Source organism: Australozyma saopauloensis, chromosome 6 (genome assembly GCF_035610405.1).
Source record: "Australozyma saopauloensis chromosome 6, complete sequence".
Classification (NCBI taxonomy): domain Eukaryota; kingdom Fungi; phylum Ascomycota; class Pichiomycetes; order Serinales; family Metschnikowiaceae; genus Australozyma; species Australozyma saopauloensis.
The window spans coordinates 797044-824845 of record NC_086136.1 but is presented as its reverse complement, the minus strand read 5'-3'; the positions used below and the strand labels follow the sequence as shown (position 1 = coordinate 824845).

Genomic DNA, 27802 nt, shown 5'->3' with positions numbered 1-27802 from the left:
GATTTTCCTAGGACTTGTTCCGGATCTCCCACAGAACTACGGTATATTATTAGCTGGCAGTTGTCCAAGCTGAGAGTTGAATGATATCAAAATAATTCCACATTTCCCCTAAATTAATCAAGATTTGTAGTGACAAAATCTGAGAGACGACATACTCGATTTTCTGCTCAGCATTGGTCAATTATGACGGATATTTCCTTGATGCTGGAGATCACACTTACCGAATTTATTCTACTATGGTCTGTGCGGACATGTACTTCAGTCTGTAACCCTACTTTGTTGGTACAAACCCTCCATTCAAGGTGTAATGAGATGAATCGACAAAGACTTCTCAAATCGAAAGATAATTGAAGTCAAATGATAAATTACGCATTATAATCGGAATCGGCGAATCATGCATTCAGTGTCGTGAGATACAAAATATCTGAATCGCAAATCATTGCAAGAAGAATAATAGAACTGGCTCGGCACACTAAGAGAACCTACATTCATCACTGAATTTATCGCTTCCAAGGACCTGAGTATTCGAAACTATTCCTTTTTTCCTTTTTTTGAAAATGTGTCTACTTCTTGAGCTCAGAATTTCATACGTGAGCCAAACAACCTGAGACAAACATCCATTGTGTCTTAGAAGTAACTCAGAAAGGTGCTACATTGAGTTGAAAATTAAAAAAAAGAAAATAGAGGAAGTAGATATCTGACTCCGGCGTGATTCGAACACGCGCATCTTACGATAACAGAACTTGAGTCTGCCGCCTTAGACCGCTCGGCCACAGAGCCTCTATTAGAAAATTAAAAATGGTGGGTTGTCATGACTTATGTGATGAAAAATGATAGTATCAATCATTGCTTTTTAATATGAGTGAGGAGAGACGTTGGTCCTAGTAAATAACAGCTCGGTATCTTGAATGTAGCTACATTTTATAGAAGAATTAGGAGGATATAGGATGATCTTTTTGAACTCCTATTCAATTATTAGATTGTTATACAACTGCGTTATCTGTTTGACGCTGTAATTCCCAAGTTTACTGAACAGAAACTCAATCTGTCTAAGTAGTCTTTCTCTTGTTGATGAGCTTTTTCTTCACATGCTTTTTCATCTTCGTTAATCTCTTTTCGGCCTTTGCCTCTTTGGCCGCGACCTTCCTTGCCTTCTTTTCGTCTTTGTCTTCATGCTTTTTTCCTTTAAGCTCCTTGATTCGTTTCTCTCTCACCTCTTCAGTCTCGTCCTCGCTGCTTTCATCGCTTGAGTCATCGTCGTCATCGCTATCAGAGTCATCTGAAGCAACCTCTTCTCCCTGTTCACCCTCGGGAACTAATTTAGTGAGTGTGTCAAGTTTACCTTCGGAGAACTTTTCAAAGTCACGTTCTTCTAAATGATTCAAAGAGCGGACCAAATGTAATGATCTGAAAACCTCATCCTCAATATTTGAGTCGTCGAGTTCGCTTTTTAAAGGTAGTTGCTCGAGATAAGAGGCAAGTTCCAGATCAGAATCACCGCTCAAACCCAAGTTGAAATTAGATTCTGTGATGTACTTGAATAATAGTCTTTCGGGGTACACGTTAATCTTCTTTCTTGAAAAAAAGTCGTTCACGTTTTTGATATCCATGCGCAAGAAATCAAGAGCCATAGGGTGCTCAGGTTCGACAGATTGGGAAACGTCAATGATGTATAGCTTGTCGTTGTGTACAATTGAGTTGTACTCAGATAAATCAGCGTGTACAAGTCGACAAGTTTGATACATTCGTCTCATGTAGAACAACATTTGCTGATAGTAATGTACAATTTCATCGATATCTTTAAATGGATGATCTCTCAATTTCGGACTCGGTTGACCTTTGCCTTTCGTTAGATACTCCATCACTAAGACATGAGATCGCAACTCAACAGGCTCAGGACATGGGATTCCATTTGTATATAGTCTCTTGAGATTGCGAAATTCTTTTTCTGCCCAGACTTTGACCATTTTTCTTGGGTTGCTTTGATTTTTGGTATTTCTGAACCTAAACTCACCATCAACATACCTCTCTCGATCTTTGAAGACTAAGATTGAGGTCTTGTAAATTTTGACGGCATATTCTCTGTCTGATATCAGTGCATCTTCATGGTCACCGTGGTAAACGTTAGCCTCTTTTCCTGTTGAAATGCAGCCATTGATTCTAGAGATGACTCCCTTATTGATGATTTTTCCCAAAAACGCCATAGTACGAGGATCTAAAACTTGCTCGACAGTGGCTCTATTAGCACGATCTTTGGTCGTCTTGGGCCCTTTTTTGAGAGGCTCTACATTTATGACATTCGCATACTTCTCAGCAATTTCGCCTCTGTCCGTGATTGTTTTCTCGCTGATTGTAGCATTTTTTAGACTCACCTCCAAGTCGGAGTCGGAGTCATTTGATTCGTAGTGTTGCTCAATCAGTTGATCTTGAGCAGACATCGATTTATTGAAGTGTATGTGAAACAGAGATGAGGTAGTCAATGCAGGGAAGCGATGGATGAGGCTCCTCAAGTCAAATCAGTTTTAAATAAATGATGCGACAAAAAATACCAAAATTGAAAAACTAAAAACTTTCTAACATTAACTATCGATTTATGTAGAGGGTAATGGTACTAATCGATATCTACTCGGGTTGTGTTTCGTATGTCGACTCATGCTGATAGCCATGAGGGCGTTATACCCAATGGAATATAATCTTTCTGAAAGCCGGAAGCAAATCTCCACTAAGAACTGTTTTTTATTAGAATCAGCTATAAAATGGCTCAAGTGCTTGATTAAAGTCTGGAGATATACCCACTTGAGGCCGATGTTTGATCTGAAATCGAAAAAAAATTCCACAAGTCATCACACAAATTTTCTCAAAGCAAAGATTTCTATGCACTTGTTGAGATGAAAAAGCTTTTTCCGATGTTTTAAGGGGTTAGCCTTAAGACCCTTCTCTCTACTGCATATTCTATTTGATTAACAAAAACTTGTTATTAAATCAACAACGAAGATGTCGTCTAATCAAGCACTTGACTTATGGCTTCCCTCAGTATGTGAAAATTGAATTGTGCCATTGAAAGCATCAAAGCATTTCTTGCTAAGTCTAATCGTCGTCGGTGGTAAACGCAACAAAGGCTCCTTCTTTCATCATTCAGAGAGACAAAGAACTAGCTCTGAATCTAAGCCATGTGCCTCACTTATCTGTGTGTCCTAGTAAAGCCTTACTAACAATAGAAATTTTTGTACGTCATTCCCCTATATATTGGCGTGGAGCTCATACTTCTGTTCGCCATTCTTAACAAGGCTGGGGGAGCATATGGAATCTTATCCATAGTAACAGGTCATGAAATGAATGTTTGGCAATGGCTATATGATCTCCTTGCTGTTTTCATGCTTCCCTTCTATCTTTCGGCCCTCCTCAATCTAATGGAAAAACCCGCCAATATCCGTAAAACCTGCTTGGCGTGCTCGATCTACATCATTGACACCATCATTGGCCTTCTATATACCATATATTTTGTCCAGTTTTGGTTTAGTGAGAACGATTCTGGTTCTGCCAGCGGCACTGCAAACACGATCGCTGCAAATGCGGTCAATGTCTTGCGCAGAGCCTCTGCGGACCTTTCTCAATCAGCATCCCCTTCAAGAGAGTTATTTTTGACGGTGAGTGGAACTCTTATTACAACGGCCTTGCGCATATACTTCTGCTTCGTTTTCCTCTCATTCACAAAGCAGCTTCTATTTCAAGCTGCTCAAAACAAGAAGAATTACAGAACCGACTCCATCAGCGAGGAGGCAAACTATCCATCAACCGTTTTGGGAAATTTAAAAAGATTCATATATGGATTGGAAGTGCGGTCAAAACACTTTCTCGACGAACACCTTCTTTAAGTACATACTATACGGTCTTTCCCCGCAAAAGCTGATTCATTTGCCATACTGGAATAGAATGTTTTTAACCGGTGACCGCAGAATCTCATTCTCGACACATTGATACATCGAGCAACTCCTCTTATTTCTAATCAGTCGCATGATACAAGTCTCTACAAATTCACTAATTTCGATAAATTTTTGTTTCATTATACTGATTGTATTTTTTTTTTGCCTTCTTGTATTCTCTTCACAATCGTATTTCATTTCATTTATCCAACGTGTTGCATAGAAGCTACCCCACGATAAGACTCGGACTACCTGAGAGCCACAATGGGACAAGCGACTAGCTCTCACAAAGAAACTGATCATGTACAAGAAGATCATCTGAAACTGGAATTGCACTTCTTGTTTCAACTCAGGCTCACGCAGCTCCTAGGACCGGATGAACTAGCGATTCTATCAGAGAGGTTGCTTAAATATGATACTGATGGCAAAGGTTTCATATCTACGGGATATTTGGAGAGATTATGCTTGTTAGGATTGAGTCGAGACGAATTTGCTAAAGAGGACTTTTCATCGAATCGGGGTTCATTCTATAATGTTTTTCAATCTATTCACGACTCTTTCGTGGTTTTGAGTCAGCTACCGTTTCTAAACGACAGCATGAGTATGCTTGGAGACAAAAACCTAGATCTGAAAGGAGTCGCCATGGCTGCTGCTATATTTTCAGGAAAATTGAGCAAGATATGGCCCCAAAGTGATGTTTTTACCTTATTGTTTGTGTCTTTAGCGGTGGGTCTGACTGAAATGATTGAGAAAAATTCTCAACCGCAGATGTCTTACTCAGTAGACGTCTTGAAAGCACTGTCTGAACATGAAGGAGACAATCTGGACCCTGCTATTCTAAGCAAAAGAATTCGATGGCGAACATTTGAGTCATTGAACAACTTAGATGACCTCGATGTCCAGTCGTTGTCATTAGCTGCATCGGAGCTTTTGCATTTGGTAGCGTTCTTTCTTCTCTTCAGCTCATTGACGCCAAAAGCGCACCATCTAATGCGTAAAGAACTTGTTGAGAAAATACAGCAGTGGGACCTGTATCTACAAAGTGCATTACCTGTCTTGAGGGCCATTGATCCCACCATCAACGATCGTAACTTGAAGTCCAAGTCGGTATACCTTGAACAATTGAGATGTAGCGAGGGAGTGGGCTTGCCAGCTTTTATGGTGAGGACCATGCTGTTATTGGTCAAGTTCGGACTCTTGCTGCTGGTCAGTGAAACTTCGGAAAACGAGAGGGGCATGCAATTTGTCGAAAGCAAATCAAAAAAAGTCACAACTGCAAAATCTCTATTTGCCGAGACTAGACTAACGAAGTACTCGACAATATCAACTATTGCTATGGCACTTTCAACTCAAGAGGTGGGTGCTGAAATTTCATCAGAGAACCTTATCGAATTGTATAGTGGATCAAAGAGTGGCTTTTCCATTCGTTCGCTTGAGCTGAAGATTTTCAAATGGCAAGCAGCTACACTTCTTTTGGTCTCGGGCAAGCGCATCAAGCAGAAGACAATGGAGACAAATCGCAGGTATCAGACATTTGATTTGGAGTACCCGCGCTATTTCAGATCAAATGAAAATCGACACCGTGATTGGCAGGCTTCGAATGATACCATTACTTACGCTGTATACCTTAATCATCCCTGGGTTAATTCAAACAAGAGCAATTTCGGAGATGAGAGCACTACAATTATTTCATTGCAACCGCGGCTTGATGTCTTTACATCAAGAAAATCTCTGGTGCTCGGGGGAAAGCTGGTTTACTTCAACAACTTAGGTATGGGACTCGGTTTTGGGAACGAGCAGCCAATTAACAAAAATACGAGCCGCAAATATCTCCCTGGATCGATTTCATTCACCATAGAAGCTAATTTGGAGTTCGCAATATTCCGGCATCTTCCTGGCTCCTCCTCTAGTGCATCTCAGTTCTTCAACACTTCAAAGGATGCAACTATCGCATCTCAAGACTATGAAGACCGTTTCACAATCACTGACTTAGAGGTTTGGGGTGTTGGACTGATGAAAGAGTTGGAGGAACAAAAGAAACAATGGGAATGGGAGGAGAAGCAAGCGTTGGCAAGACAAAGCGTCAATATAAGAAACCTAGGAGAAGACCGCGCTTTTCTCGAAATGGCAGGATTGGTTGGAAATCATGCAGGTGGTGGTTCTATGTAATTGTGACATATTTTATACAAACTATCAGGCATATTCATTATCATCTTTCCATTTGGTCTTAGTTTCATTTTGCAGCCAACCTCCGGTATGTTGTATGTATATGCACTACCGCATCGTAGGAAGAGCATCTCACACACATTAACTTACCTTGGTGCTTGAAACTCAATTGTGAACACTAGCAAACATGGGTAAGAAAACCCCAAAGGGCTTGTCTGCCGATGATAGATTCAAATCTGCCAGTTTTGATCCCAGATTCAATCTTCCCAGTTTGAAAAAGAACAAAGTCAAGGTCGATGAGCGTTTTTCAAAAGAGGAAATCAGAAAACTTAACGCATCCGCAACCGGCAAAAAAGCCAAAGTTGATAGATATGGTAGAAAAATAACGAAGAATGAAGATTCTGATTTCGATAAATATTTCGAAGAGGAAAAGCCGGAAGTTGAGGAAAACGAGGACTCTGAAGATGCCTCTCAATCAGAGACTGAGGGCGAGTCAAGTGATGAGGGTGAAGAAAGTGCAAAGCAAGGACAGCTCGAAGTTGCAAAAGCTCCTCATGTTGAATCGGAGAGTGAAGACGAGCTGAGTGCCGAGGTCTTTATTGACAGAGCAAGAGGAGAAGGTTTACAATCTGAGCTGAGCTCGGAGGACTCAGATCTGGACTCCGACTCCGAGGCTGAGTCCGAGGAAATTGAGCTTGAAGAAGAAAAGCCAGAGGAAGGTGACCCTTCGGCCACCTTCGCAGTTGTTAACCTAGATTGGGAGAATGTTCGGGCAGTCGACTTGATGTCTACATTTGCTTCCTTCGTTCCAAAGGGTGGAAACATCAAGTCGGTGACAATTTATCCCTCAGAATTCGGTAAGGAGCAAATGCAAAAAGAGGAAGTGGAGGGTCCTCCCAAAGAATTGTTCAGGAGCAAGAAGAAAAAGGCCGAGGAATCTGATTCTGATGATGATCTTGATCTTGACTTAACAAACAAAGAAGACTTAGAAAAAGCAGCCAGAAAGCTTTACCAGGAGGACAATGGTGAAGAGGACTACGATTCAAAAGCCTTGCGTAGATATCAACTCCAAAGATTGAGATATTACTACGCAGTTGTCAGATGTGACAGTATAGCTACAGCCAAAAACATTTATGAGAACTGTGATGGCTCTGAGTATGAATCGACTGCAAACATATTCGACTTGAGGTATGTTCCTGCTGAGATGGAGTTCGATGAGGAAGATGCCAAGGAGGTCTGTACAAAAATTCCTTCTTCGTACCGTCCGGACTCAACCTTTGTCACTGATGCTTTGCAACATTCTAAGGTGAAATTGACGTGGGATGAGACTCCAAAGGAGAGATTGACTTTGTCGACTAGACTGTTTTCACAGAAAGAAATCGATGACATGGATTTCAAGGCATACCTCGCCTCAGACAGTGACGAAAGTGAGGCTGAGGATTCTTTGGCAAAAGACAAATACAAGAGCCTATTAGGCGGAAAATTCTCTTTTGACAATGGCAATGCTCAAGAGGAAGAGGATGATGTTGACATGGAAATCACATTCAACCCAGGACTTAATGAGGAAGCCCCAGAAGAGCCTGAAGCTAAGGAAGAGACCACAATTGAGGCTTACAAGAGAAAGGAGAAAGAACGTAGAGAGAAAAGAATGGAGAAGTTCAAAGCTAAGAATGATGAAGATGATCAAGATGCTACAGGTCTGAAGAAGGACGCAAGCAAGAAGGGCAAGAAGCATGACAAGAAGAAGACTCGTCGCGACTCCAAGGGTCAAGCCGAGTTAGAGTTGCTCATGATGAACGAAGATGACACTCAGACCAATGAAGACCATTTCAGTATGAGAGACGTTGTTAAGGCTGAGAAAAAGAAGGGTAAGAAGAAGGGTAAGAAGAACTATGACGAAGATCTTGTTCAAGATGACTTCAAGCCAGATGTCACAGACGACCGTTTCAAGGAAGCCTTCGAGAGTCATGAGTTCGCTATAGACCCAACAAGCAGTGAATTCAAGAAGACCAATGCTATGAAAGAGATTTTGAAAGAGAGAAGCAAGAGACTGCGTAAGTCTGATGGAGCCAAGCCCAAGCACAAAAAAATGAAGGCTTCGGAGAAGCTGGGAGCTGAATTGAAGACATTGGTCTCGAAACTCAAACAGAAAAAGTAAATCGAATCAAGATACATAATTGTGGTGTCAGAAACCACTCGGGAAGGAAAATAAAGCCATTTTATATTTGTATATTATACCGAAACATGAACACAAGTGAAGACGAAGGACACGTCCTGCTCATCTAAATGATACAAATCAAAGTATCAGATGCAATAAAATGTAAGAAAGTTACTCAATCAGCCGCTTGCTTATTTCACAATTGCATAGGTTCCTTATTCGGTTATCTAATTGACATTCCCTGGAAGACACGTTGAAAGACTAATTAGATTCCCCACCGGTACAGTTTAAAAAAAAAAGAGGCCGCAAATTTTTGTATAAGATTGCCTTTAACTGTTTCAAATTTCGGTAGATACTGGCAATGATATTTGGTCCGCCCAATTCCCAGTCTCCACGTCCCCACTATAAACGCGCTCCTGCTACACCCAAGTCTTTTTTTATCAGCACACACCTACATAACAATGAAGTTGGTCATCGTCGCCTTTTTCACATGGTTGGCAACTGTGCAAGCCTTGCACTTCTACCTTCAGACTGGAGAGCAAAGATGTTTTTACGAGGATTTGCAAGCTGACTCTTTGGTGGTTGGAAAGATTGATGCCTACGAGTTCGACGACAGAATTGGAGACTACTTCAAGAACGACCGTTTGAAGGTGAAAATCACTGTTGATGAGACCTTCCACAATGACCATCGTGTGGTCGACCAAAACTCCAAGCCTGACGGTGACTTTGTGTTCAACTCTCACGACGCTGGTGAGCACCGCTTCTGTTTGACTCCTCTTTACACTGACGGTACCCATGGCAAAAAGCACAGAATTTTCTTCGACATTGCTACTGGCGCTGCTTCGGACTACGTTGACTCGAAGTCCAGCAAGAATGTCGATGGTTTGACTTTGCAAATCCAAAACTTGAACAGAAAGTTGCAAGAGATTCACCTGGAACAAGAGAGCATTCGGGACAGAGAAGCTCTTTTCCGTAACCAGAGTGAGAGTACCAACTCGCGTGTTGTTTGGTGGAGTATTATTCAATTGATCGTATTGGTTGGCACTTGCGCTTATCAAATGAGGCACTTGAAGGGCTTCTTTGTCAAGCAAAAGATCGTTTAAAGGGGCATCAAAATTTTAGTAGCTGTACATATAACAGACAACCATTTGTAAAATTGCCTGCTGATGTAGTTGAAATCTTGGAGAGTCCAACAGTACTACCAGCACGTTCCTCACGTGCAATGCAATGAATCACTGTTTTTAGCACTTAACATTGTTGAACGGTGATTCTTGACTACATAGATTACTGACTGTTGCTGCGCAAGCATATCTGCAACTGTTGTCTGGAAAACCTTGCTGATAGTCTACGAATTGATAGTCTATCCCGTAAATATGCAACGAAACGACTTTAACTTGAATTTTTTCGAAAAGTTGTATGTATTGAGTTAATTTACATCAAATTTTCATAACATGATCAAGTGGTGAATCTGCTGAATATACAACTATGCAAAGCCCAATGCATCAGGAGTGTCAAAAATTCAAAAGTTGCAGTCGTCCTTGATTTCAATGTTATTTCGGAACGCCAGCAAGTGAAAAATTAATCCTTCATGTCTGCCAAAGTAGCCTGTGTCTTTGGGTTTTACAATTTTAAACAAAATTGAGCATTGTGATAATATATCAAGACTTAAAAATTAATTCGATCAAACTTGAAAAATTGCAAGTTAATACGACAAACTGTAATGACAGAGGCTAACAAATCGTGGACAAACCCTAAATTATCTTCTCAGGAGCGTCCGGCTTTAAAATTGGTGTTACCAATACACTCTGTACATCCCTATATAAGAAGCATCGATTCTCCACAACATTAGATTTATCATCCCAACCCTGTTTCTTGATTAATTCTCGAATGCTGCATCTGAACTACATGTCCGATCTAAACATATTTTTAACGTGACATTACTATCAAAGATTTCCTTCCAATACAAATCTAACACAAACAACTCTTTCATCATTCCTAGAAACCGATATCGCTCGTATCCCATACAATGGTAACGGGTCCCTCGTTCACCAAATCGACATCCATCATTGCTCCAAACTGCCCATCCTTGACTCTGTTGTCGTCTCCTAATTCCTTCCTGAGCTGGCTCAAGAATTCTTCGTAAAGTTTCACAGCATCTGGTCCCTTTGCAGCTTTATGAAAATCGGGCTTCGTACCTTTTTTGATTGTACCATACAAGGTGAATTGCGATACCGAGAGAACACTGAGATCTCTATCCTGGGCCAAACTTAGGCTCCATGGCTTTCCATACCACTTAGACTGATCTGGTGGAGGATTTGACATGTCTTCAAATAGCCGTAGTGAAGCTACTTTCTTCACTAACCGCGAAACATCGTCCGTGGTGTCGGAAGTGGAAATACCAACGAGAATCATCAAGCCACGTCCAATTGAAGAGACAACATTGTTCTCAACAGTGACAGAGGCCCTCTTGACTTTTTGAATCACCACACGCATTTGATTGAGTGTTTCGTCTCTGATGTAAAGTGTTATCAATTTCGAGAGAGTTATTGAGTGCAGGAACGAAGAAATGGGAATTGAAAAATTGTCCTAAAACTGCAACACAGATAAAATTCAGCGAGGATTAGTAAAACCGATTTTGTTTTACTCATTATCGAGAATGAATCTGCAGAAATATTTCAAACCCGCCGAAATCTCCTCACCAACGGCCTGAATGTACTTATCAGGAAGCAAAAAGCCATGAGCACCTGTGTCTCTGAGCTTCAATTGATATGCCCAATATGAACGATGATGATACATGTAATCTAATGCAGAGCCAGAGCCCATGTCAGGAAGTAAGTCGGAGTCTCTGTCGATACAAGCAGGAAGGACAGTGTAAAACTTCCCGGAGGTGAGGCGAATCGCCTTATTGATGCCATACGCTAACTCGATCAAGTTTTCTTCATCACGAGGCGACTGGTCACATGAATAAGCATAGGGATATAAGATCTCTTGCGAGTAAGAATGAAGGTCGACGTATCCCCATATAGTATGGTTGATATTGGTCTTGTTGAGATAATCATTCCACATTCTCAGCTCATAAGCCTCGAAAGGTTTGCTGCCAGCGTAATCCTCGCCGCAAATGGAGTCGGATGATTCAGTCCAGTGAAAGTCAAAGGAGTGATCGATATCAATACCCTTACATGGGTGTTGTTCGTCTTCTGAAACCTGCTGTCTGTTCTTCCTCCACAAACGATCGGTGGACCAAGTGTATTCGTAACCATCTGGATTGAGTGTGGGGATAAATAAAAAGTTCAAACGGGCTAATTCATCAACAAGGTCTGGATTCTCGTAGTGGTTGAGCATCTCGTAAATGTTATACAAGACAGTTGAGACCGAGATCCATTCACGGGCGTGAACTCCACCAGTGACCACCACGGTACGCTTCTTCTCCTCGGGATAATCAGGAGAAGGAACCGATATATGAACTAATCTCAATGGTCTATCCTCGAATGTCTGACCGATATTCTCGAGAAGCATTATCTCCGGATATGTCTGGGCAAGCATATCAAGCCACATGTTAATGGTATCGAGTGACCGGTACAGCTTGAAAAACATGTCTGTGGCTGCAGCTACAGCCTCCTTTTTGGATAGCGTTTCAAACAAGAGAGCAGCATAGTCTTCGAACGATTGCGCAGATTCTGCAGAATACTCACCAAATTGTTTACCGGAGTATTCTTCTGGGTACAGCTCGAACACTGCCTGAGCCAAGTCTTTGATAATGACCCTGGCATCGGAAAGAGCAAATCGCAGAAGAACGTGGCTAGCAGCAAGAGCTGGGAGCTGAAAGTCAATTGTGCTTTCAACAGCATTGTTTGCCCAAATGGTGAAGTTTTCGTTTCTCAAAAAGCGAAGCAATTCGGGCGTTTTGCGTGCTCGTAGCACAATCTCATCAGCATACTGACTGAGGTCAATGGGGTGGAGCGCCTCATCGACAAGGGAATAGTGGGGCTTGACATAGTCAGTGTCACCAGTATCCAACGTGAACGGGATCTGAATTCCACTGACGGCCACCAAAAGGGTAGTCCAAATGGAAAGAAGCATGGCTGGTTAATCGAGCCTGTGGAGAATGAGAAAGTGGAGATAGTGGGGAGCGCAGAAATTATTGATAATAAGGAGATGACCGCAAATATATAAGCGATAAGATACACATGACATACTATAGGAAACTCTTTTTAAAAATTATTTGAGCCCTTTTAATTGCTTTACTTGCACTTTGTTTAAACAATTAGCCATGGGACGAAAGGAGCCCGAACATAGATAAGAAAAACTCTCGTCAAAAAATACAATTTTTACCTAGTTGTACAGATCTAGCCAATTGATAGCTCGGTAAGGGAATCTAGTCTTCTTTTTTAGACCCAGCGTACTCCTCAGCCTCGGCCTCCACCAAAACGTCGTATAGGCGACGCAAGAGAAGAAAAGCTCCATACCCGGTTACTCCGACAATAACAAATATGATCACCCTAGTCAGTTCTGCATCAACATTAAGGAAATTGTAAGGATACTGTCCTCCTCCCTCGACATCAATCAAACGCTTGAGCCATGCCCAATACATAAATGTAAGGAGCATACACACACCAAAGGAGTCTCGATTGTTAACCGTCAAACGAGGCATGAAGCAGAAAAAATCAATCACTAGTGCTACCCCAGGAACCAAGTGGAGACATATATCGACGAACATTGGTATGAATTTTCGGCTCGGATCGCTCACGAGAAGCCGAATGAACACAATTCTCAAAGGCCAATAAACTAATGTCACCACGAGCTCGAGAACTAAAGCCACCGGATGCAAGGCATTTTTAATCTGAAACAATTGAGTGGATTTGACAGCATGAGCAACGGCACCCAAGGCGAAAACCACAAGTGAGATCACAAGAGAGAGGTTTGTGAGAAACTGCCATCTACCAGCGGTGGCCAAATATGGAGGAAGTTCGATGTATTTGATGGTGTAGTATAAACCATAACCTCCAAATCCAAGAGCAGCAGCATTGATCAAGCCGCTAGCCGCATTACCTGCTGTGCGTCCCATTGTGTTTTGTGCGGAGTAGTAAGGGGTTAGATTGCTGATAAGATCATGAGAGATAATAAAAGTCGAGGAAACCCAAAGATGTAAGAGCAATCAAGTCTTATAAAAATAAATGGGAAAAAATAATTTTTGCTCGGAGTCACCCTTCAATGGAGGAGGATAATTGATTCGTTTTATTTGAGTGAACAAAACGTGGGTCGCCTTCTCATAGTTCAAAAACGAAACAAGGATGTGTGTCATGACTTCATGAAGTGGAGTCTTAGACGCTCTGTTAAAAGAGGTTCAAAACTCGGTGGTCTTGGGTTGACATCGAGGCCTCTTTCGTAGCTTATCTTAATCATTTGGAACTATCGAGGATGATATACTCTATTCACAAGTGTTTGTGATTTGATCAGGTATGATAACTCAAGTGGTTAATTTCCAGCCAAATCATTGCATATTAATGAGTTGTTCAAATCAATCTTCAAGTACTTGTGCTATCAAATGAGCCGTTGCTACGATACGTAGGCCTATAAGACTTATTGTTTCAGATAAATGCCATTTTCAAACGTATTTATTGATTCATTGTACAAATTTTATTCCTTTCCTTCAAATGAGTGGTCAATCATCGTCTGTGATACTTCATCCCACCTGAATGATCAGATGGCTCTGGGCCGATGGTTCAAAGCGCCGAGATATACAGTAGTAGTCCATTTCAATACTAAAAGCAAACTTGTATATGAGATTCAATGCCATTTGTTCATACCGAGTGTTTAGTGACTCCCAGCCAATTTCATTAACACAGTCAAACTCTACAGCCAAGTATATGAGAATCTAAATCTAAATTGGCAAACCTCTTCCTTTTATTGATCTTTTGCTATTATTTTCCATTTTTTTCAATCTCTTGTTACTTTTATCAAAACGACTTTGGTCTCCACACTTCTCACTAATTTGCACTCTTCACCACTCTAATGTCTACTTCAATCCGACTCACAAGGTCTTTTCACATCTCTAAGAGATCCTTGGTCAGATTTAACACCTCATATACCACTAAAGATGCTACTGTAGACACAGGTGGAATCGCCACTGAAAACAACCCATGGTCTCCAACTCTCTACACGGACAGAGTTTATGTCAAACACGGTCTCTTCAAAGAGGCTCTACCTGCCAACTATCGTCTCTCGTACGAACCAATCTATGAGGCACCAAGTACGCGGTATGTTTCGCTACTTAAGAGAATGACCCTAGGCTTTGCTCTCGCAGGTGCTTACGGATCGAAACTATTGTTCGAGCTGGTTCAATTCGAAGATATTTATGCAGCTGGATTACTTGCGGCAACATTTGCGCCAGCAGTCGCCGTGAACTACAAATTAAAAGATTATGTAACTCGTGTCTTTAGATTGTACGACAAGGATCAGCCCCAGGACTTGGAAACCTTGACAAAAAAGGAACAGTTGGTGATAGAAAAGTTAAATTCAATGGGAACCAAAACCTACAATACACTTTTGACTGTTCTGAATAATCCAACATTGAGGCTCTCTGGCGGACAATCGTTGTTCCGTCCATATGCTACGTGGGAAGATAAAGGTGACGGGGTCAATAATAAGTTCTTTTTAACAGATAATATTGGCGGCATGAAAATGGATCGCTTGTGGGGTATTGTTGAGCATAACTCGGGTGTTGACAATGGTAGATACATTGAAAACGTTCAAGAGTGAGTAAGCACACGCCTCATCCAGCTGTTGCTTTCCAAATCCTGTAAATAGACTCACAGCCACTGGATTAATTATGACTTACTATGTTGATTGCTGTCGATCAGCTAGAATTGAGGTTACATCAGCCCCTTCTTCTCACGCTTCGATGTGCTTACAGCGCAGTCGATGGCTGTTCAGCGCAATTTGGAAAGCTTTCCAAGCTCTCGACAAATATATTCTGTATGAGCACTGTATCTCTCAATGCTTCTGAACAACCCCAAGCGAAACAGGCGATTATGTTCAGTCATTCCAATTTGCTAGCACAGTTCATCACCATCACACTCTGACTCAAAAAAACTACAATGAAAACCAATTTTACTGTTGATCTAATAAAGAGATGTACGTTTGAACTATCATCCACTACTTGACTATACATATAAGCGTTCTGAAATCAATCTTACATTTTGCCAATGCAAATACCAATCTCAAGAGCTTTCATCAAACTTAAGTCAATATTCAATTGTTATTTTGTGTCACTCAAAAATAACTCTGTAACATCTATACGCAAGGAGTATAGCACCACCCTGTCTATTTACTCAAATCTTTGAGAGCGGTCCGGGATCGGCCTCTGTACACTCCGACGATGGACATTCTCCTGAATTAATAAATTACTGCTAGATTGCCACACTTTCACTTCTGCGAAGACAAACCCCTCTATTAAATTATTCCTGAATGCAGAATAATTGATCTTGTACTATTCTTACATTCGCAAAATCGTCAATAGACATTTGCGTCGAGATCGAGCGTTGTGGGCATTACAGCCGTGCCTCAAAGAAACTGACGAACCACTGTTGATCTGTTCAAATTGTAAAGATGGGCTGGTTTTCTCATAAGACAAAAGAGCCAAGTTCCCTTGCCAGTTCGGCCAACTCAAAATCCCCGAAGAAGGTTTCGGACAATGGTGTTGCCGATAAGGATCTGAAAAACATGGTCACAGATAAGGATACAGCCACAGCCACAGAGGACACCGAGGACGCTGTTGTCGAGAAGAAGAAGTATGCAAAGGAGAGAGCTGTTCCGTCAGGAGCTTTGGAAGAAAACGAGTCCGAAACACTTGAAAACACGAATCATAACGCCTTACTCTATCACTTCTCGGACGATTCGGTGGACTTGTACAAATCGGAGAACAATTCACTGGATCTCTTGGGAAGAATGTACTATGACGATTATGATGCCGATGACAAAGTGGTAGTTGAGAAAGTGGCTTCGTTCACTTCATTAGCGTCGATGGCACGCTCGCCTGCGCCACCCTCGATCGATGGAGCATTATCGCCTCGACTCACTCCTCATGGTTCCAACAATCCTGTGTATCCATGCAGCACACTGTTTGAAAGACAGGTGTCATTTGATACTTTGTGCGATGATCACCATTCCTCTATCACTTTGAAAGTCAAACATCCGGAGTTCAAATTTCGCAGAAACAATAAAACGATACTAGTGGGTTTCAGCAATGACCCGGAGTCTTTGAAAGCGGTCGCTTGGGCGTTTTTAGAGCTTCTCATTCACGGTGATACTTTAGTCGTGCTCCAAGTTCTTGATGAAAAGACATACAAACAGGTTGACCCAGCGCTTGCAGACATGGTCCTAGAGAAATTGAAAAAACTCAATACGCATGGACGCAGAATCTCGTTGGTATATGAAATCGTCATTGGTAATCCTCAAAAGCTTCTTAAACTGGCTATCGCCGAGTACAAGCCTGCGATGATGATTGTGGGAACCCATCAATATGGACAGACTCCTTTAGTACCCACAGAAAGTTCCGATCATCTTTTAAGCATGCTGCATCATAGACACCCATCTCCGACACCTCCTCTACTGGGCCATAAACTGTCTTCGCTATTTCACCATGGGCACAAGTCTATATTTTCCAAGGCAACAGTGTCCGAGTACTTCTTACAGTACGCTTTGGTGCCCGTAATTGTGGTCAAACCCTTTTATGAGATACGAGAGACATTGGAAGTACCTATTGAGTCAGAGAACTATTTTCGGGATTGGCTCGCAAACATTGACATTTCTCACACTTATGAGAAGAAAAAGAAGCACAGGTTTGGTGGTTTGAGTCCATCGATGTCCAGAAGCTCTTCGGTTAACAACATGTCTGAGCTCGTACCACTGGAAAGCCGTGGTCGTTCGAAAGATGGGTTGTTCTCAGTAGAGAGCCGTGGCTCTTCTCGCTCGAGCTCCCGGTCGAGATCTGTGTCAAAAACCAGACGAAACGAAGAATTGAGTCCTGTCACAAGTCTGCGCCAGCGACTCTCACGACTCCTTAGTCACTAGCGAAGAACATTTTTAGTTTAATCATATGGGTGAATTGCATAAGCTTGCAAATTTTAGCGAAATACAATGTGTTGTATGGACTTAAAATTATATATTTAGTGTAGTTTTTGACAATCACTTCTCTGTTGCCTTGATTTGAGAGCACTGCAGGTAATGAAGCTATAGTTGGTTTACCAAAGTCAAATAGATCATTTTTAAGACTCGGAAACCATCTAAGCACTCAATGACATCACTACTGGAATACGTTTCTATTCTTGATCTCTTGCCGCATCCCGACGGTGGGTATTTCAAGGAAACTGGAAGATCTTCCCAAGTCACAAAGTCCGCTACTGGACTCGACGTTCCGCTATTCACAAATATACATTTTTTGCTCGTTGAAAAGCACCCTTCTTTTTATCATCAGATCAAGTCGGATGAAGTATGGTATTATCATGATGGACAGACATTAACTGTCCATTGTATCTTCCCCAATGGAGATTATAAGGAGGTAAAACTAGGGAGGGATGTGAAAAACGGAGAAGTGCTTCAGTTTGAAGTGCCTAGCGGGGTCATTTTTGCCTCATCCGTGGAAAAGGAGTGGGCTTTGGTGAGTTGCATGGTTTCGCCAGGTTTCGACTTCCGTGAGTTCAGATCGTTCTCAAGAGCAGAACTCTTGGAGAAATTTCCAGAGCATGAGGAAAGCATAAACAAATTGACTCGTGACGAATGATCCTGTTGTTTGCGCTTAAATAGGACCTTTGCGGCAGGACCATTAAAATGATGAGTAAAGCTGTATCTAGACCAAGCTAAGTATTGGTTCAGTCGTAAAAAATTAGGAATAGATCGTCCCATTGCCTCAAGATTGGTTTGAATTATGCCTGGCTAGGTATGCACGACTCAAATTCGATGTGGATTATATCGAAGAGACCAGTAATAAGCCTAAATACAGCCATGTAGCTTCGCTATGTTTTAAACCATCCATGACGAAGTCTTCAATGTTTGAGATGTGCAGCCTTAAGCTAGAAACCAGAGTAGGTTCCTGGAACTTTCTGATTTCAAAGAGTTACTTTGTATAAATTCATGGTTAATACCGTGATTGAATCTATATGATTTTTGTGGTGTTTCTCTTTGCCTAAAATTGCTAGATCCACTTTTTTAAATCGATCCAATTCCGTTTCCATCGATTTGACCAGGATTGATGTAAATATCTAATTCCAGAAAGACCGAAACAGTTGAAATGACATAGCAAAATCTTGTAATCAGAATTCTTTGCTACAAATCGGTAATAGAATTTCCACCATTCTCCTACTTTGCTCTGCAACACCTCACAATATCCCTCAAGTTGTCTATCTATATTTAATAAAAAAAACTGAGTATTATTGAGAAGCCGAATTTTTTGTTGGTACACTTGCTTTTAATCGTATTTGAATTTCTATCTACCACACCGAAGCCATCACAGCCCTGCTACCTGCACCGAGCACATATTCTTCTTCAAACAGCATTAGCATTAACAACGTCAGCTATAATGGAGGACTCCAGCAATAAATTTATTCCCGAGTATCGGCGCACCAACTTCAAAAACAAGGGCCGTTTCCAGAGCGATGAGTTGCGTAGACGAAGAGAGACCCATCAAGTTGATTTGAGAAAGCAGAAGAGAGAGGAAGTCCTTGCCAAAAGAAGAAACTACGTGGACAATGCAGCCAACGCCAATGATTCCGAGGACGAGGATGTAGCTGATGACTACAGCATGACTACTCGTGAGGAGCAATCCTTTTACGGCAAGTTGGAGCAAGATTTGCCAGGAATGTTGGAGGCAATCCACTCGACAGACTTCGAAACACGCTTGAACGCCACTGTCAAGTTCAGACAAGTATTGAGCAGAGAACACAACCCTCCAATTGATTTGGTCATTCGCAGCGGTGTCATTCCCACCTTGGTTTCGTTCATGGAGGAGGGTCAGCCTGACATGTTGCAACTCGAGGCGGCATGGGCCCTCACCAATATTGCATCTGGTTCTTCTGACCAAACTCGTGTCGTGGTCGAGTCTGGCGCTGTACCTCACTTCGTTAAGTTATTGTCCTCTCCCTCATTGGAAGTTAAGGAGCAAGCTATCTGGGCCTTGGGTAATGTGGCTGGTGACTCCACCACGTACAGGGACTTTGTGTTGTCTAGTGGTGCCATGGAGCCTGTGTTGGCTTTGTTCAACACCACCAAGATCTCGTTGATTCGTACTGCCACTTGGACTTTGTCAAACTTGTGCCGTGGTAAGAACCCCCAACCTGATTGGAGTATTGTTCAGCAAGCTATTCCTGTATTGGCTAAATTGATCTACTCTGTTGACTCCGAGACGTTGGTCGATGCTTCATGGGCCGTTTCCTACTTGAGTGACGGTACTTCTGAAGCTATCCAGGCTGTTCTTGATGCTAGAATTCCACACCGTTTGGTCGAATTGTTGTCTCACGACTCCACCCTTGTCCAGACCCCAGCATTGAGAGCTATCGGTAATATTGTCACCGGTAACGATATGCAGACACAGGTTATGGTTAACTCTGGCGTTTTACACCACTTGGGTCCATTATTGGTGTCTTCCAAGGAAACTTTGAGAAAGGAGGCATGTTGGACTATTTCCAATATCACAGCAGGTAACTCTGAACAAATCCAAGCCGTTATCGATGCTAACTTGATCCCACCTATTATCAGATTGTTGTCTCAGGGTGACTACAAAACCAAGAAGGAGGCTTGTTGGGCTATTTCGAACGCTAGTTCCGGTGGTTTGACCAACCCAGACCAGATCCGTTATTTGGTCAGCCAAGGATGCATCAAGCCATTGTGCGACTTGTTGGCTATTGCTGATGCCAAGATCATTGAAGTCACCTTGGACTCCTTAATGAACATCTTGAAGATTGGTGAATTAGACAAAGAGCAACGTCTGTCAACCATCAACGAGTATGCCGTGCATATTGAAGAGGCTGGTGGAATGGAGAAGATCTTCAACTGTCAATCCAACTCAAATGAGAGTATATACAACAAGGCCTACACAATCATCGAGAAATACTTCGGCGAGGATGAGGATGATGCTTTCAATGAAGATGGCTTGCAGCCAGAGGCTTACGGAGATTCTTTTGGTTTTGGAGTGCCTACCAATGGTGCTCAAAACAACCAAAACTTCCAGTTTTGAATGTGATATGGCCATGCGATGCAACATATGGGAATGAAGTCAATACGAGAGTGTAGACCGACTTCATGAAAGGACGCGACTCGAGCCCTGACTACGCAAGACTCGCCTGCCTTGTTTTTACGGGGGAACACCTCGACATTGGGTAGCGATACCTTGATTTACAAGAGGCACATCTGCGGTGCTATGTGTCTTTTTGTTGAATAGTAATAAATGAAAGAAACAAAATTGGGATTTCAAGCTACACACGAAGATAATTCAAAACAGGGAATATTGTGGATTTCTTCAAGTTCCAGAGTATATCAATCTTGCTTAGGAAAGGTATCTTAAAATGAAGAAAATGTATGTAAGAGACCCCAAAAATTTGCGAAGAAAATATGATTGGAGAAAAATTCGAGTATCTTATCAAAACCACACCATGCGATAAACATTTTCATATTCCAGTATATACATTTTTCCTTACTTGTGTTCTGTCTTTCTCTAAATTATACGAAGGAAATAGTGAAGTCATCTCTGCAACCAGCACTTTCCCATCAAATCATTACGTCCCGAAATGGATTATTAAACAAAAATTGATTAGAACCATCGAAAACTAAATCAAGCCATAATCGATGAGTTTAGAATCATTTCAAATTAGCAATCGTAAAAAATATTCGGGAGCATATAACCAAAAATTATGCCGGCCGACAATGAGCTTCCTAAAAGCCTATCGGATAAAGTAGCCAGCCCAATGGCATAGTTACATCCGGAGCCACAACTCAAGCTTACACAAGCCGGTACGAATATACGTATAATTTTAAGTAACGAGAACAATACTCTTCACAGTAGTTTATTTAGCCAAGTAAAATTATTTTTTTCCCTTCTTCAATACCCTACCCCACTAGTTAATAAAGGCGGGCCCATCGCAGCCGGCTCACGTGACGTCGCTTCCGGCACTTGTTTTCTCTCGGTTCCCGATTGGGACACGGGAAATTCCCGCAAAATACATATATTGGCCTGTATTCGCACTCCCGAGTTGCGTTGTTTTCCGACTTTGCACCCGCCATTTTACTGCAAAACCCCACTCTTTCGACCCATTTGATATCCCAGAAATGAAGTTGACGTCGTGTGTCGCTGCCGGTGCCCTTGCTACCGTGGTCCTTGCCAAGGAGGCTCCTCCAGCCTCTACTGAGACCGTCTACTTTTATGGAAGCACTGACACCCATGTCTACGGTAGATTTGACAAGACCGAGGCCGAGTCCTCTGAGAGCGAGACTGGTACTCACAGATACGGTAGATTCGATAAGACTGAGGCTGAGTCTTCTCCATCTGAGACCGGTACCCACGTCTACGGTAGATTCGACAAGACTCAGGCCGAGTCCTCCGAGAGCGAGACCGGCACCCACAGATACGGTAGATTCGACAAGACTGAGGCCGAGTCTTCCCCATCTGAGACCGGTACCCACAGATACGGTAGATTTGACAAGACTGAAGCTGAGTCTTCCCCATCGGAGACTGGCACCCATGTCTATGGTAGATTTGACAAGACCAGAGAGCCTGTGACCACCACCATTTTCATTACCGATGCTCTTGAGTCTGTTGCCGCTGCCGCTGCCGCCAACGGTACTAACGGCTCCTCTTCCAGCTCTTCTAAGGCTGGTGCTGCTCGTATCTCTGGCATCACCTACGGTGCCGCTGGTGCCTTGGCTGTCGGTCTCTTCTTGTTGTAGACAATTCCGTGCATAAAACTCCTTTTCTTCGTTGCGTTCATTACTTCCCGTCGCTTTTCGCTGCGGCACAGCTATGCCAACAGCATGGCCCTTTTAGTACACTTCTATCGCATGTTTCATATAGTAATACCACAATGACATGATCCTACGTGAGACTGTAATTGGCATTCATTACTTGCTTCATTAATTGTCCATAATCTACTAGCTAGTTGCTGTCTTGTAAACTTCTGAGTTGGTGGAGTAACTTTGACTTCAACTCTTCTACGCTTTTGAGCTCCATATTCAAGGATTCGAGTTTTTGCTCGTACTCCTGAGAGTTTTGAATGGGATCATTTTGAGGTTTGAAGGGAGTCTTTTTTGGTTCCTTGTTGAATGGTAATTGCAATGGACCTTTCTTTACAATCGAGGTCAAAAGCTCGAAGACAACCTGGGCGGCATTGGTCGAAGTGATCTCGGCATGGTCGAAGTCCGGGTTCACCTCCACAACATCGGCGCCGACAATAGTCAAGTCTTCGAGCCCGCGGAGAACGTAAATGAGCTCTCTTGGAAGCCATCCACCAGGTTCCTGAGTACCAGTTCCAGATCCAAACCCTGGGTCAAGTACATCGATATCGACGCTTATATAGGTGGGGGTATCCTTTGGAACCCGCTTCATGATCGTCTTAACAACTTCTTGGACTCCACCAAGCCACACATCATCGGCAGAGATTCGAAGCCAATGCTGCTCATCATCGTCTTCGAGATCCCCAGGTCCAGATAATTTGGTACGAAGACCAGCATGAACGTTTTTGTTGGTGGTGAGACCTTCTTCATAAGCCTTCCATAACATAGAGCCATGGTTGACCTCGCTCTGTGGAGTATGCCAGAAGCTTGGGTACTTGTCAGGCTTCCAAGTGTCTAGATGTGCATCGAAATGAATGATATTGAGCGGACCATACAATTTGTGGAGCGCACGGAGATGTGGAAGCAAAATTGAGTGATCTCCTCCGACTGCCACATAGCGAGGCGGCTGACTCTCGCTTGAGTGTTCGAATAATAACTCCTCAAAAGCCATAGTCATCTGCTGGAACGCCAACTCATTATCCATGGGCGTCACAGGAATATCTCCGCAATCCATAATGGTCGCCCATGACTGATATGGGTTGAAGTTGGCGCGGGGATTGTACCCTCTGATGGAGGTTTGCCTTTGCAGTGCAGCCCGAACAGCTCGAGGGCCGAATCGGGCGCCGGAGCGATACGAAGTAGCCGTATCAAATGGCACTCCGATAATTCCGACGTCATACTTTGCATTTCGGTTTACGAGGCACGTTTCATGTTCCAAGTGGGCAAATGTATTGATTCCCTGAAAGGGCCAGTATTGGCCCCACATTTCATGAAGCAGGGGCTCGACCATCACAGTCCCCTCTTCAGAGTGAGGTTTGTGGGCGGCACAAAGAGCCACTAGGTGAAGGGCAACGGTATAGAGGGAATTGAGTAACATTGTGTGTGGTTGAATTGAAGCATGGGTGTGTTGTGGCTTAAGTAATACGACGGAATTGATAAGCGCTAAGAAAGCGCGTGGAAAGCGCTATATCAGTAGCTGCAAATTCCGAAGTGAGACTTAATTAAGAATGGTAAAAGTGGAGTTCTGCAATTGCTGGTAGTAAGTTAACTCTCTCAGATTCCGTTTCTTTCTTTTTTTTTTTTTTTTTCTTGTCCTTTTCTATGGTCTAGGCGAAACTTCCAGGTCCCTCGCCTTTCTACCGACATACATGAGACTAGTATAGTATATACATACATCATGTATGGGACAACTGAACCGCAAATTTCTTAGATGGTTCTTTCTCAGAAAGCTCAAAGTAAGGCTCTATCCACTTACCGGTAGTTCTTTTTAGACCCATTTAAGTGACGATTTGACCCAATGGAGAGATCCATTCTGATGCTCCTGAGGCGGAAGTCTGCAATTCGGCCTAAGTTAGATAATCTAAAGAAGAACATAACCAATATGTCACGTCATATGAATCAGAGACACCATTGGATATTTCGAATCAAATTAGATCCTGCGGCCTGCATGTGTCTTCTTCGCCCGTAAATTGACTTGTTCTACAGGCATTTCCATTTTCTTGTCTCGAAGCCCCTCCGAACGTCTGCAGTCTTTGTGACCTACCCCAATTTGCACCCATTTCGCACCCATTTCGCACAACTACTTAAACCAACAAACTCTTCCGTGTCTGTGTTTGATAGCTACAGTTTTTTTTTGCTAATTACTACTCATCTCAATTGCTCAGTTCTCGCTCAATTCCTTTTACAATGGTCTCCTTGTTCTCCAAACCAATCTCTTCTGATCCACCTCCACAGATCTACGCCAGGGTCCAACACAACCAACCGCCAGTAGGATCTCAGGTGTGGGGTCCCATCCAGACCAACAATTGCTTCAACAATCTCTTGTTGGACAACCAATCATGGCCTGTTTGGACTCTACCATACCTGTTGTGGGTAGCTAGGGACGGAAACTCAGACCATGGTATGTCGCTTAACCACACAGAAAGAAACCAGATCGTTTTTGGTCCGCCAGAGAAGAACCCTCCACAATACTACTTCAATCCTCCGAAGATCAGGCTGTTCACATTTACTGGTCCAAATTGGAATAACATCGAATCGAATGTGGTTAGCATATCGAAATTATCCGCCACAGTCAAGATAACCAGGGGAGAGGCGACGTTAGTCATGCCGCTCGTCCTCGGTATGGGCTTTGTTACGGGAACTTATTACAATGAGACACCCGTCATTAGCTCTTCTGTTGGGGTCCAGGAAATGCGCCAAGAGGGTTTAGTCAATGGCCAATGCGCCAAGTACTGGATCAAATTGTTTGACCAACGAACCTGGACCATTTACGTCAGCGAGGATCCAGGCAATATGTTGAGTCTCAGCGATAATAATCATATTGTGGCCTCCCGCCAGTCAACCAGAATTACTATCCAGATCTGTAAGGGCGACTCTTTAGCATTCGACTCAGTGTGTGGTATCTATCCTCTTACTGCTACGATTTCCGGTGAAGTGGATCGAAACTCCAGAGTTGGTAGATATTCTATCAACTACTCAAACAATGGGTTCTCCTCGTCAGGAAAGGGTCTTGTGTGGGCTCTTCCACATCAATACTCAAGCTTTGCGCCAAATGTACTGGCCACATTCACTGGCTTGACGTTAGATTCTGCTACAAATGGTGTGATGAGGGGATACAACACCGATTCCCTTAGCATGGAGCTTACCGATCTTCCTTTCGATATTGGCTTTGATCCATGGACATCTGTTCCAGGCTTCGGTTTCGACTGGAACAATTACAATGACGACGTCAAGAACATTATTCGGGAAGCAGCAAGAACAGAGGCTCAAGACGATATACTCGGCAAATGCGATCTTGACCTGATGTACTTTGGAGGAAAACAGCTCGACAAGTACGCCTACATCGCTTATGTCGCCCACTCCATCCTCGGTGACCAAGACATTTTAAATAGCGTCTTACCAAGAGTGAAGTTGGCTATCGAGAAGTACGCTCGGAATTTCCAGAAGTATCCTTTATGTTATGATGATACATGGAAGGGCGTGATTTCAACGGCAAAATCCGATGCTGACTTCGGAAATTCCAATTACAATGACCATCACTTTCACTATGGCTATCATATTCATGCCATTGCCCTTGTTGCTGCCATCGAACCAGAATGGTTATCGGCAAATTCTAATCTAGTGAAGGACTATGCCTTAACTCTTATCCGTGACTATGCAAACCCCGTCGATAACGATCCATACTTCCCTCAGTGGAGAAATTTTGACTGGTATCACGGTCATTCCTTTGCCCACGGCATTTTCCCAAGCGGTGACGGAAAAAATCAAGAATCATCGTCGGAAGATTACCATTCTGTTCATGCTCTTAAATTGTATGGTATGGTGACTGGTGATGAAGAGATGGAAATGTCAGCAAATTTGATGTTGGGAATCATGCGAAACTCGATGAATCGCTACTACTTGTATCTGGCAGACAACGAGGATGAGCCAGGTCCCTTCATCCAAAATAAGGTCGCCGGTATTTGGTTCGAGAACAAAATTGATTACGCAACCTTCTTTGGCAGAGGTACTATTGGTGATGAATTCGTTCATGGCATTCATATGATTCCTGTCACGCAAGTATCATCATACATCAGGGGCCCAACCTTCGTTGCTGAAGAATGGAATGCAAAACTAGCTGGTATTGTTGACAGAATTCCTAATGGATGGAGGGGACTTCTCAAGCTCAATCAAGGTCTCTTCGACCCTCGAGCCTCGTGGCAATGGTTTGCTGGAGGAGACTGGAATAGAGACTTGATTGATGATGGTATGTCCCGTACATGGTCTTTGGCTTATCTTGCAGGAATTGGTGGTGCTAGATAGGATAATAGCACGGATTCGAGTGAGTTTCAAACATATATGTTTTGTTGAATATTAGTACCAATTAAATATGTATCTGATGGTCGAACCAAAAGTTCAAACGCCTTTTCCCTTGATCAATAGTGTTGCCATTGTAGTCTACCAGTTCTACAACGCTCATAGCATTCCAGTTTTTTCGCTTTTTGGTTATTTCTCAAAATTTTGTACGCCTTTGCCAGGAGAAGGACGGGTACAATAAGGATAGAAATAGCAAAAAGAACAGGGATTCCGCGTTTGTAAAGAGGCATCTCGTCTTTTCTTTAGATTTTTGCCTAATACATCCTTCCAATTTGGATGCACCTATTGTATTCCGCGGAACTAATTGATCTCGATCTAATCGAGTTGATGTTTGAATAAACACAGGAAACACAAATAGCATGTATTAACGGTACAGAGGGGACAACAGTATCAAGAGTGAATGTTGCCCAAGGCTGCTTCATGCTTCCTGGTCAAAAGCGGATGCCGGTCATTGTCGAACTGGTTGAAAGTGGAAGAAAAAGAGAAATCATAGATCTTTAGTTCGATTTCTTTGACACTCAAGATACCATCAACCACTAGATGTTAGGGCTGCTTGTGGGATGAATAAGAAGTTGACGGCGAAGGTCAAGAATTCAATAGACTTCGTCGTGAGCGTCTACAAAGGGAAAATTGTGGCTCAAGGAACTAAATCTACCAAACCAATGGTTGAAATCGGCCACAACTATATGTTTCCCTTTATTGAGTTGTCTCTCAATCATCTATTCACAAAATTCTTTTCTTCTCCATTGGTAAACCAGCTTCAAGAGTTTATATTTGTCTTGTTTCTCAACGCAGAAGGAATCAATGCGTGATGTAACTACATACCAATTAAAAGAGAAATGATATTTTCTTTGTTAAAAAGCCATCTCATACCTGCGAATCCTCCAATCCTGTCTTATCGCGCAGTGAGGCATACATCAATATCACAGAAAGTCACAAGATGTCGTTTTGACAGCTTTGGTCTGTCATTGCTTAGTATTCTCTAGTATCTCAACGTGCATACTTTTAACGGATTCCAAACCTATGTTTCAGATTACAATCAGACATGTATTAATATGGCTTGCAAAAAATTCTAATATTCAAAGCGCAATGTAAGATACTTTGAAGACCTTCAATCAGAGAGCTCCGTTGGTCTTTGATCTAACGTAAGCCCACCTTGAAA

At 42.6% G+C, this 27802-nt stretch overlaps 14 protein-coding genes and 1 non-coding gene across 15 annotated transcripts; 9 read left to right on the top strand and 6 right to left on the bottom strand.

The window, feature by feature from the left end:
- Positions 1-698: 698 nt before the first annotated feature.
- PUMCH_004941 lies at positions 699-780 on the bottom strand. The gene has a single exon. It is a non-coding gene; the product is annotated as a tRNA-Leu (tRNA).
- A 269-nt stretch (positions 781-1049) lies between these two features.
- On the bottom strand, positions 1050-2438 carry PUMCH_004940 (uncharacterized protein; the record flags this gene model as incomplete). The annotated part of the gene is made up of 1 exon (XM_063023856.1): positions 1050-2438. The coding sequence occupies one exon, from the start codon at positions 2436-2438 to the stop codon at positions 1050-1052; it is 1389 nt and encodes a 462-aa protein (XP_062879926.1).
- Positions 2439-3332: 894 nt separating this feature from the next.
- On the top strand, positions 3333-3875 carry PUMCH_004939 (uncharacterized protein; the record flags this gene model as incomplete). The annotated part of the gene is made up of 1 exon (XM_063023855.1): positions 3333-3875. The coding sequence occupies one exon, from the start codon at positions 3333-3335 to the stop codon at positions 3873-3875; it is 543 nt and encodes a 180-aa protein (XP_062879925.1).
- Positions 3876-4187: 312 nt separating this feature from the next.
- PUMCH_004938 (uncharacterized protein) lies at positions 4188-6092 on the top strand (the record flags this gene model as incomplete). The annotated part of the gene is made up of 1 exon (XM_063023854.1): positions 4188-6092. One exon carries the CDS (start codon positions 4188-4190, stop codon positions 6090-6092), a length of 1905 nt encoding a protein of 634 aa, XP_062879924.1.
- Positions 6093-6276: 184 nt separating this feature from the next.
- Positions 6277-8247, top strand: PUMCH_004937 (uncharacterized protein; the record flags this gene model as incomplete). Its single annotated transcript, XM_063023853.1, has 1 exon — positions 6277-8247. One exon carries the CDS (start codon positions 6277-6279, stop codon positions 8245-8247), a length of 1971 nt encoding a protein of 656 aa, XP_062879923.1.
- A 461-nt stretch (positions 8248-8708) lies between these two features.
- On the top strand, positions 8709-9350 carry PUMCH_004936 (uncharacterized protein; the record flags this gene model as incomplete). Its single annotated transcript, XM_063023852.1, has 1 exon — positions 8709-9350. One exon carries the CDS (start codon positions 8709-8711, stop codon positions 9348-9350), a length of 642 nt encoding a protein of 213 aa, XP_062879922.1.
- An 892-nt stretch (positions 9351-10242) lies between these two features.
- Positions 10243-10740, bottom strand: PUMCH_004935 (uncharacterized protein; the record flags this gene model as incomplete). Its single annotated transcript, XM_063023851.1, has 1 exon — positions 10243-10740. The coding sequence occupies one exon, from the start codon at positions 10738-10740 to the stop codon at positions 10243-10245; it is 498 nt and encodes a 165-aa protein (XP_062879921.1).
- Positions 10741-10887: 147 nt separating this feature from the next.
- PUMCH_004934 (uncharacterized protein) lies at positions 10888-12327 on the bottom strand (the record flags this gene model as incomplete). Its single annotated transcript, XM_063023850.1, has 1 exon — positions 10888-12327. The coding sequence occupies one exon, from the start codon at positions 12325-12327 to the stop codon at positions 10888-10890; it is 1440 nt and encodes a 479-aa protein (XP_062879920.1).
- Positions 12328-12622: 295 nt separating this feature from the next.
- Positions 12623-13312, bottom strand: PUMCH_004933 (uncharacterized protein; the record flags this gene model as incomplete). Its single annotated transcript, XM_063023849.1, has 1 exon — positions 12623-13312. The coding sequence occupies one exon, from the start codon at positions 13310-13312 to the stop codon at positions 12623-12625; it is 690 nt and encodes a 229-aa protein (XP_062879919.1).
- A 2543-nt stretch (positions 13313-15855) lies between these two features.
- Positions 15856-17319, top strand: PUMCH_004932 (uncharacterized protein; the record flags this gene model as incomplete). The annotated part of the gene is made up of 1 exon (XM_063023848.1): positions 15856-17319. The coding sequence occupies one exon, from the start codon at positions 15856-15858 to the stop codon at positions 17317-17319; it is 1464 nt and encodes a 487-aa protein (XP_062879918.1).
- Positions 17320-17542: 223 nt separating this feature from the next.
- PUMCH_004931 (uncharacterized protein) lies at positions 17543-18028 on the top strand (the record flags this gene model as incomplete). The annotated part of the gene is made up of 1 exon (XM_063023847.1): positions 17543-18028. The coding sequence occupies one exon, from the start codon at positions 17543-17545 to the stop codon at positions 18026-18028; it is 486 nt and encodes a 161-aa protein (XP_062879917.1).
- Positions 18029-18823: 795 nt separating this feature from the next.
- PUMCH_004930 (uncharacterized protein) lies at positions 18824-20476 on the top strand (the record flags this gene model as incomplete). The annotated part of the gene is made up of 1 exon (XM_063023846.1): positions 18824-20476. One exon carries the CDS (start codon positions 18824-18826, stop codon positions 20474-20476), a length of 1653 nt encoding a protein of 550 aa, XP_062879916.1.
- Positions 20477-21564: 1088 nt separating this feature from the next.
- Positions 21565-22182, top strand: PUMCH_004929 (uncharacterized protein; the record flags this gene model as incomplete). Its single annotated transcript, XM_063023845.1, has 1 exon — positions 21565-22182. One exon carries the CDS (start codon positions 21565-21567, stop codon positions 22180-22182), a length of 618 nt encoding a protein of 205 aa, XP_062879915.1.
- A 205-nt stretch (positions 22183-22387) lies between these two features.
- PUMCH_004928 (uncharacterized protein) lies at positions 22388-23662 on the bottom strand (the record flags this gene model as incomplete). Its single annotated transcript, XM_063023844.1, has 1 exon — positions 22388-23662. The coding sequence occupies one exon, from the start codon at positions 23660-23662 to the stop codon at positions 22388-22390; it is 1275 nt and encodes a 424-aa protein (XP_062879914.1).
- Positions 23663-24471: 809 nt separating this feature from the next.
- Positions 24472-26586, top strand: PUMCH_004927 (uncharacterized protein; the record flags this gene model as incomplete). Its single annotated transcript, XM_063023843.1, has 1 exon — positions 24472-26586. The coding sequence occupies one exon, from the start codon at positions 24472-24474 to the stop codon at positions 26584-26586; it is 2115 nt and encodes a 704-aa protein (XP_062879913.1).
- Between the last annotated feature and the right edge of the window lie 1216 nt (positions 26587-27802).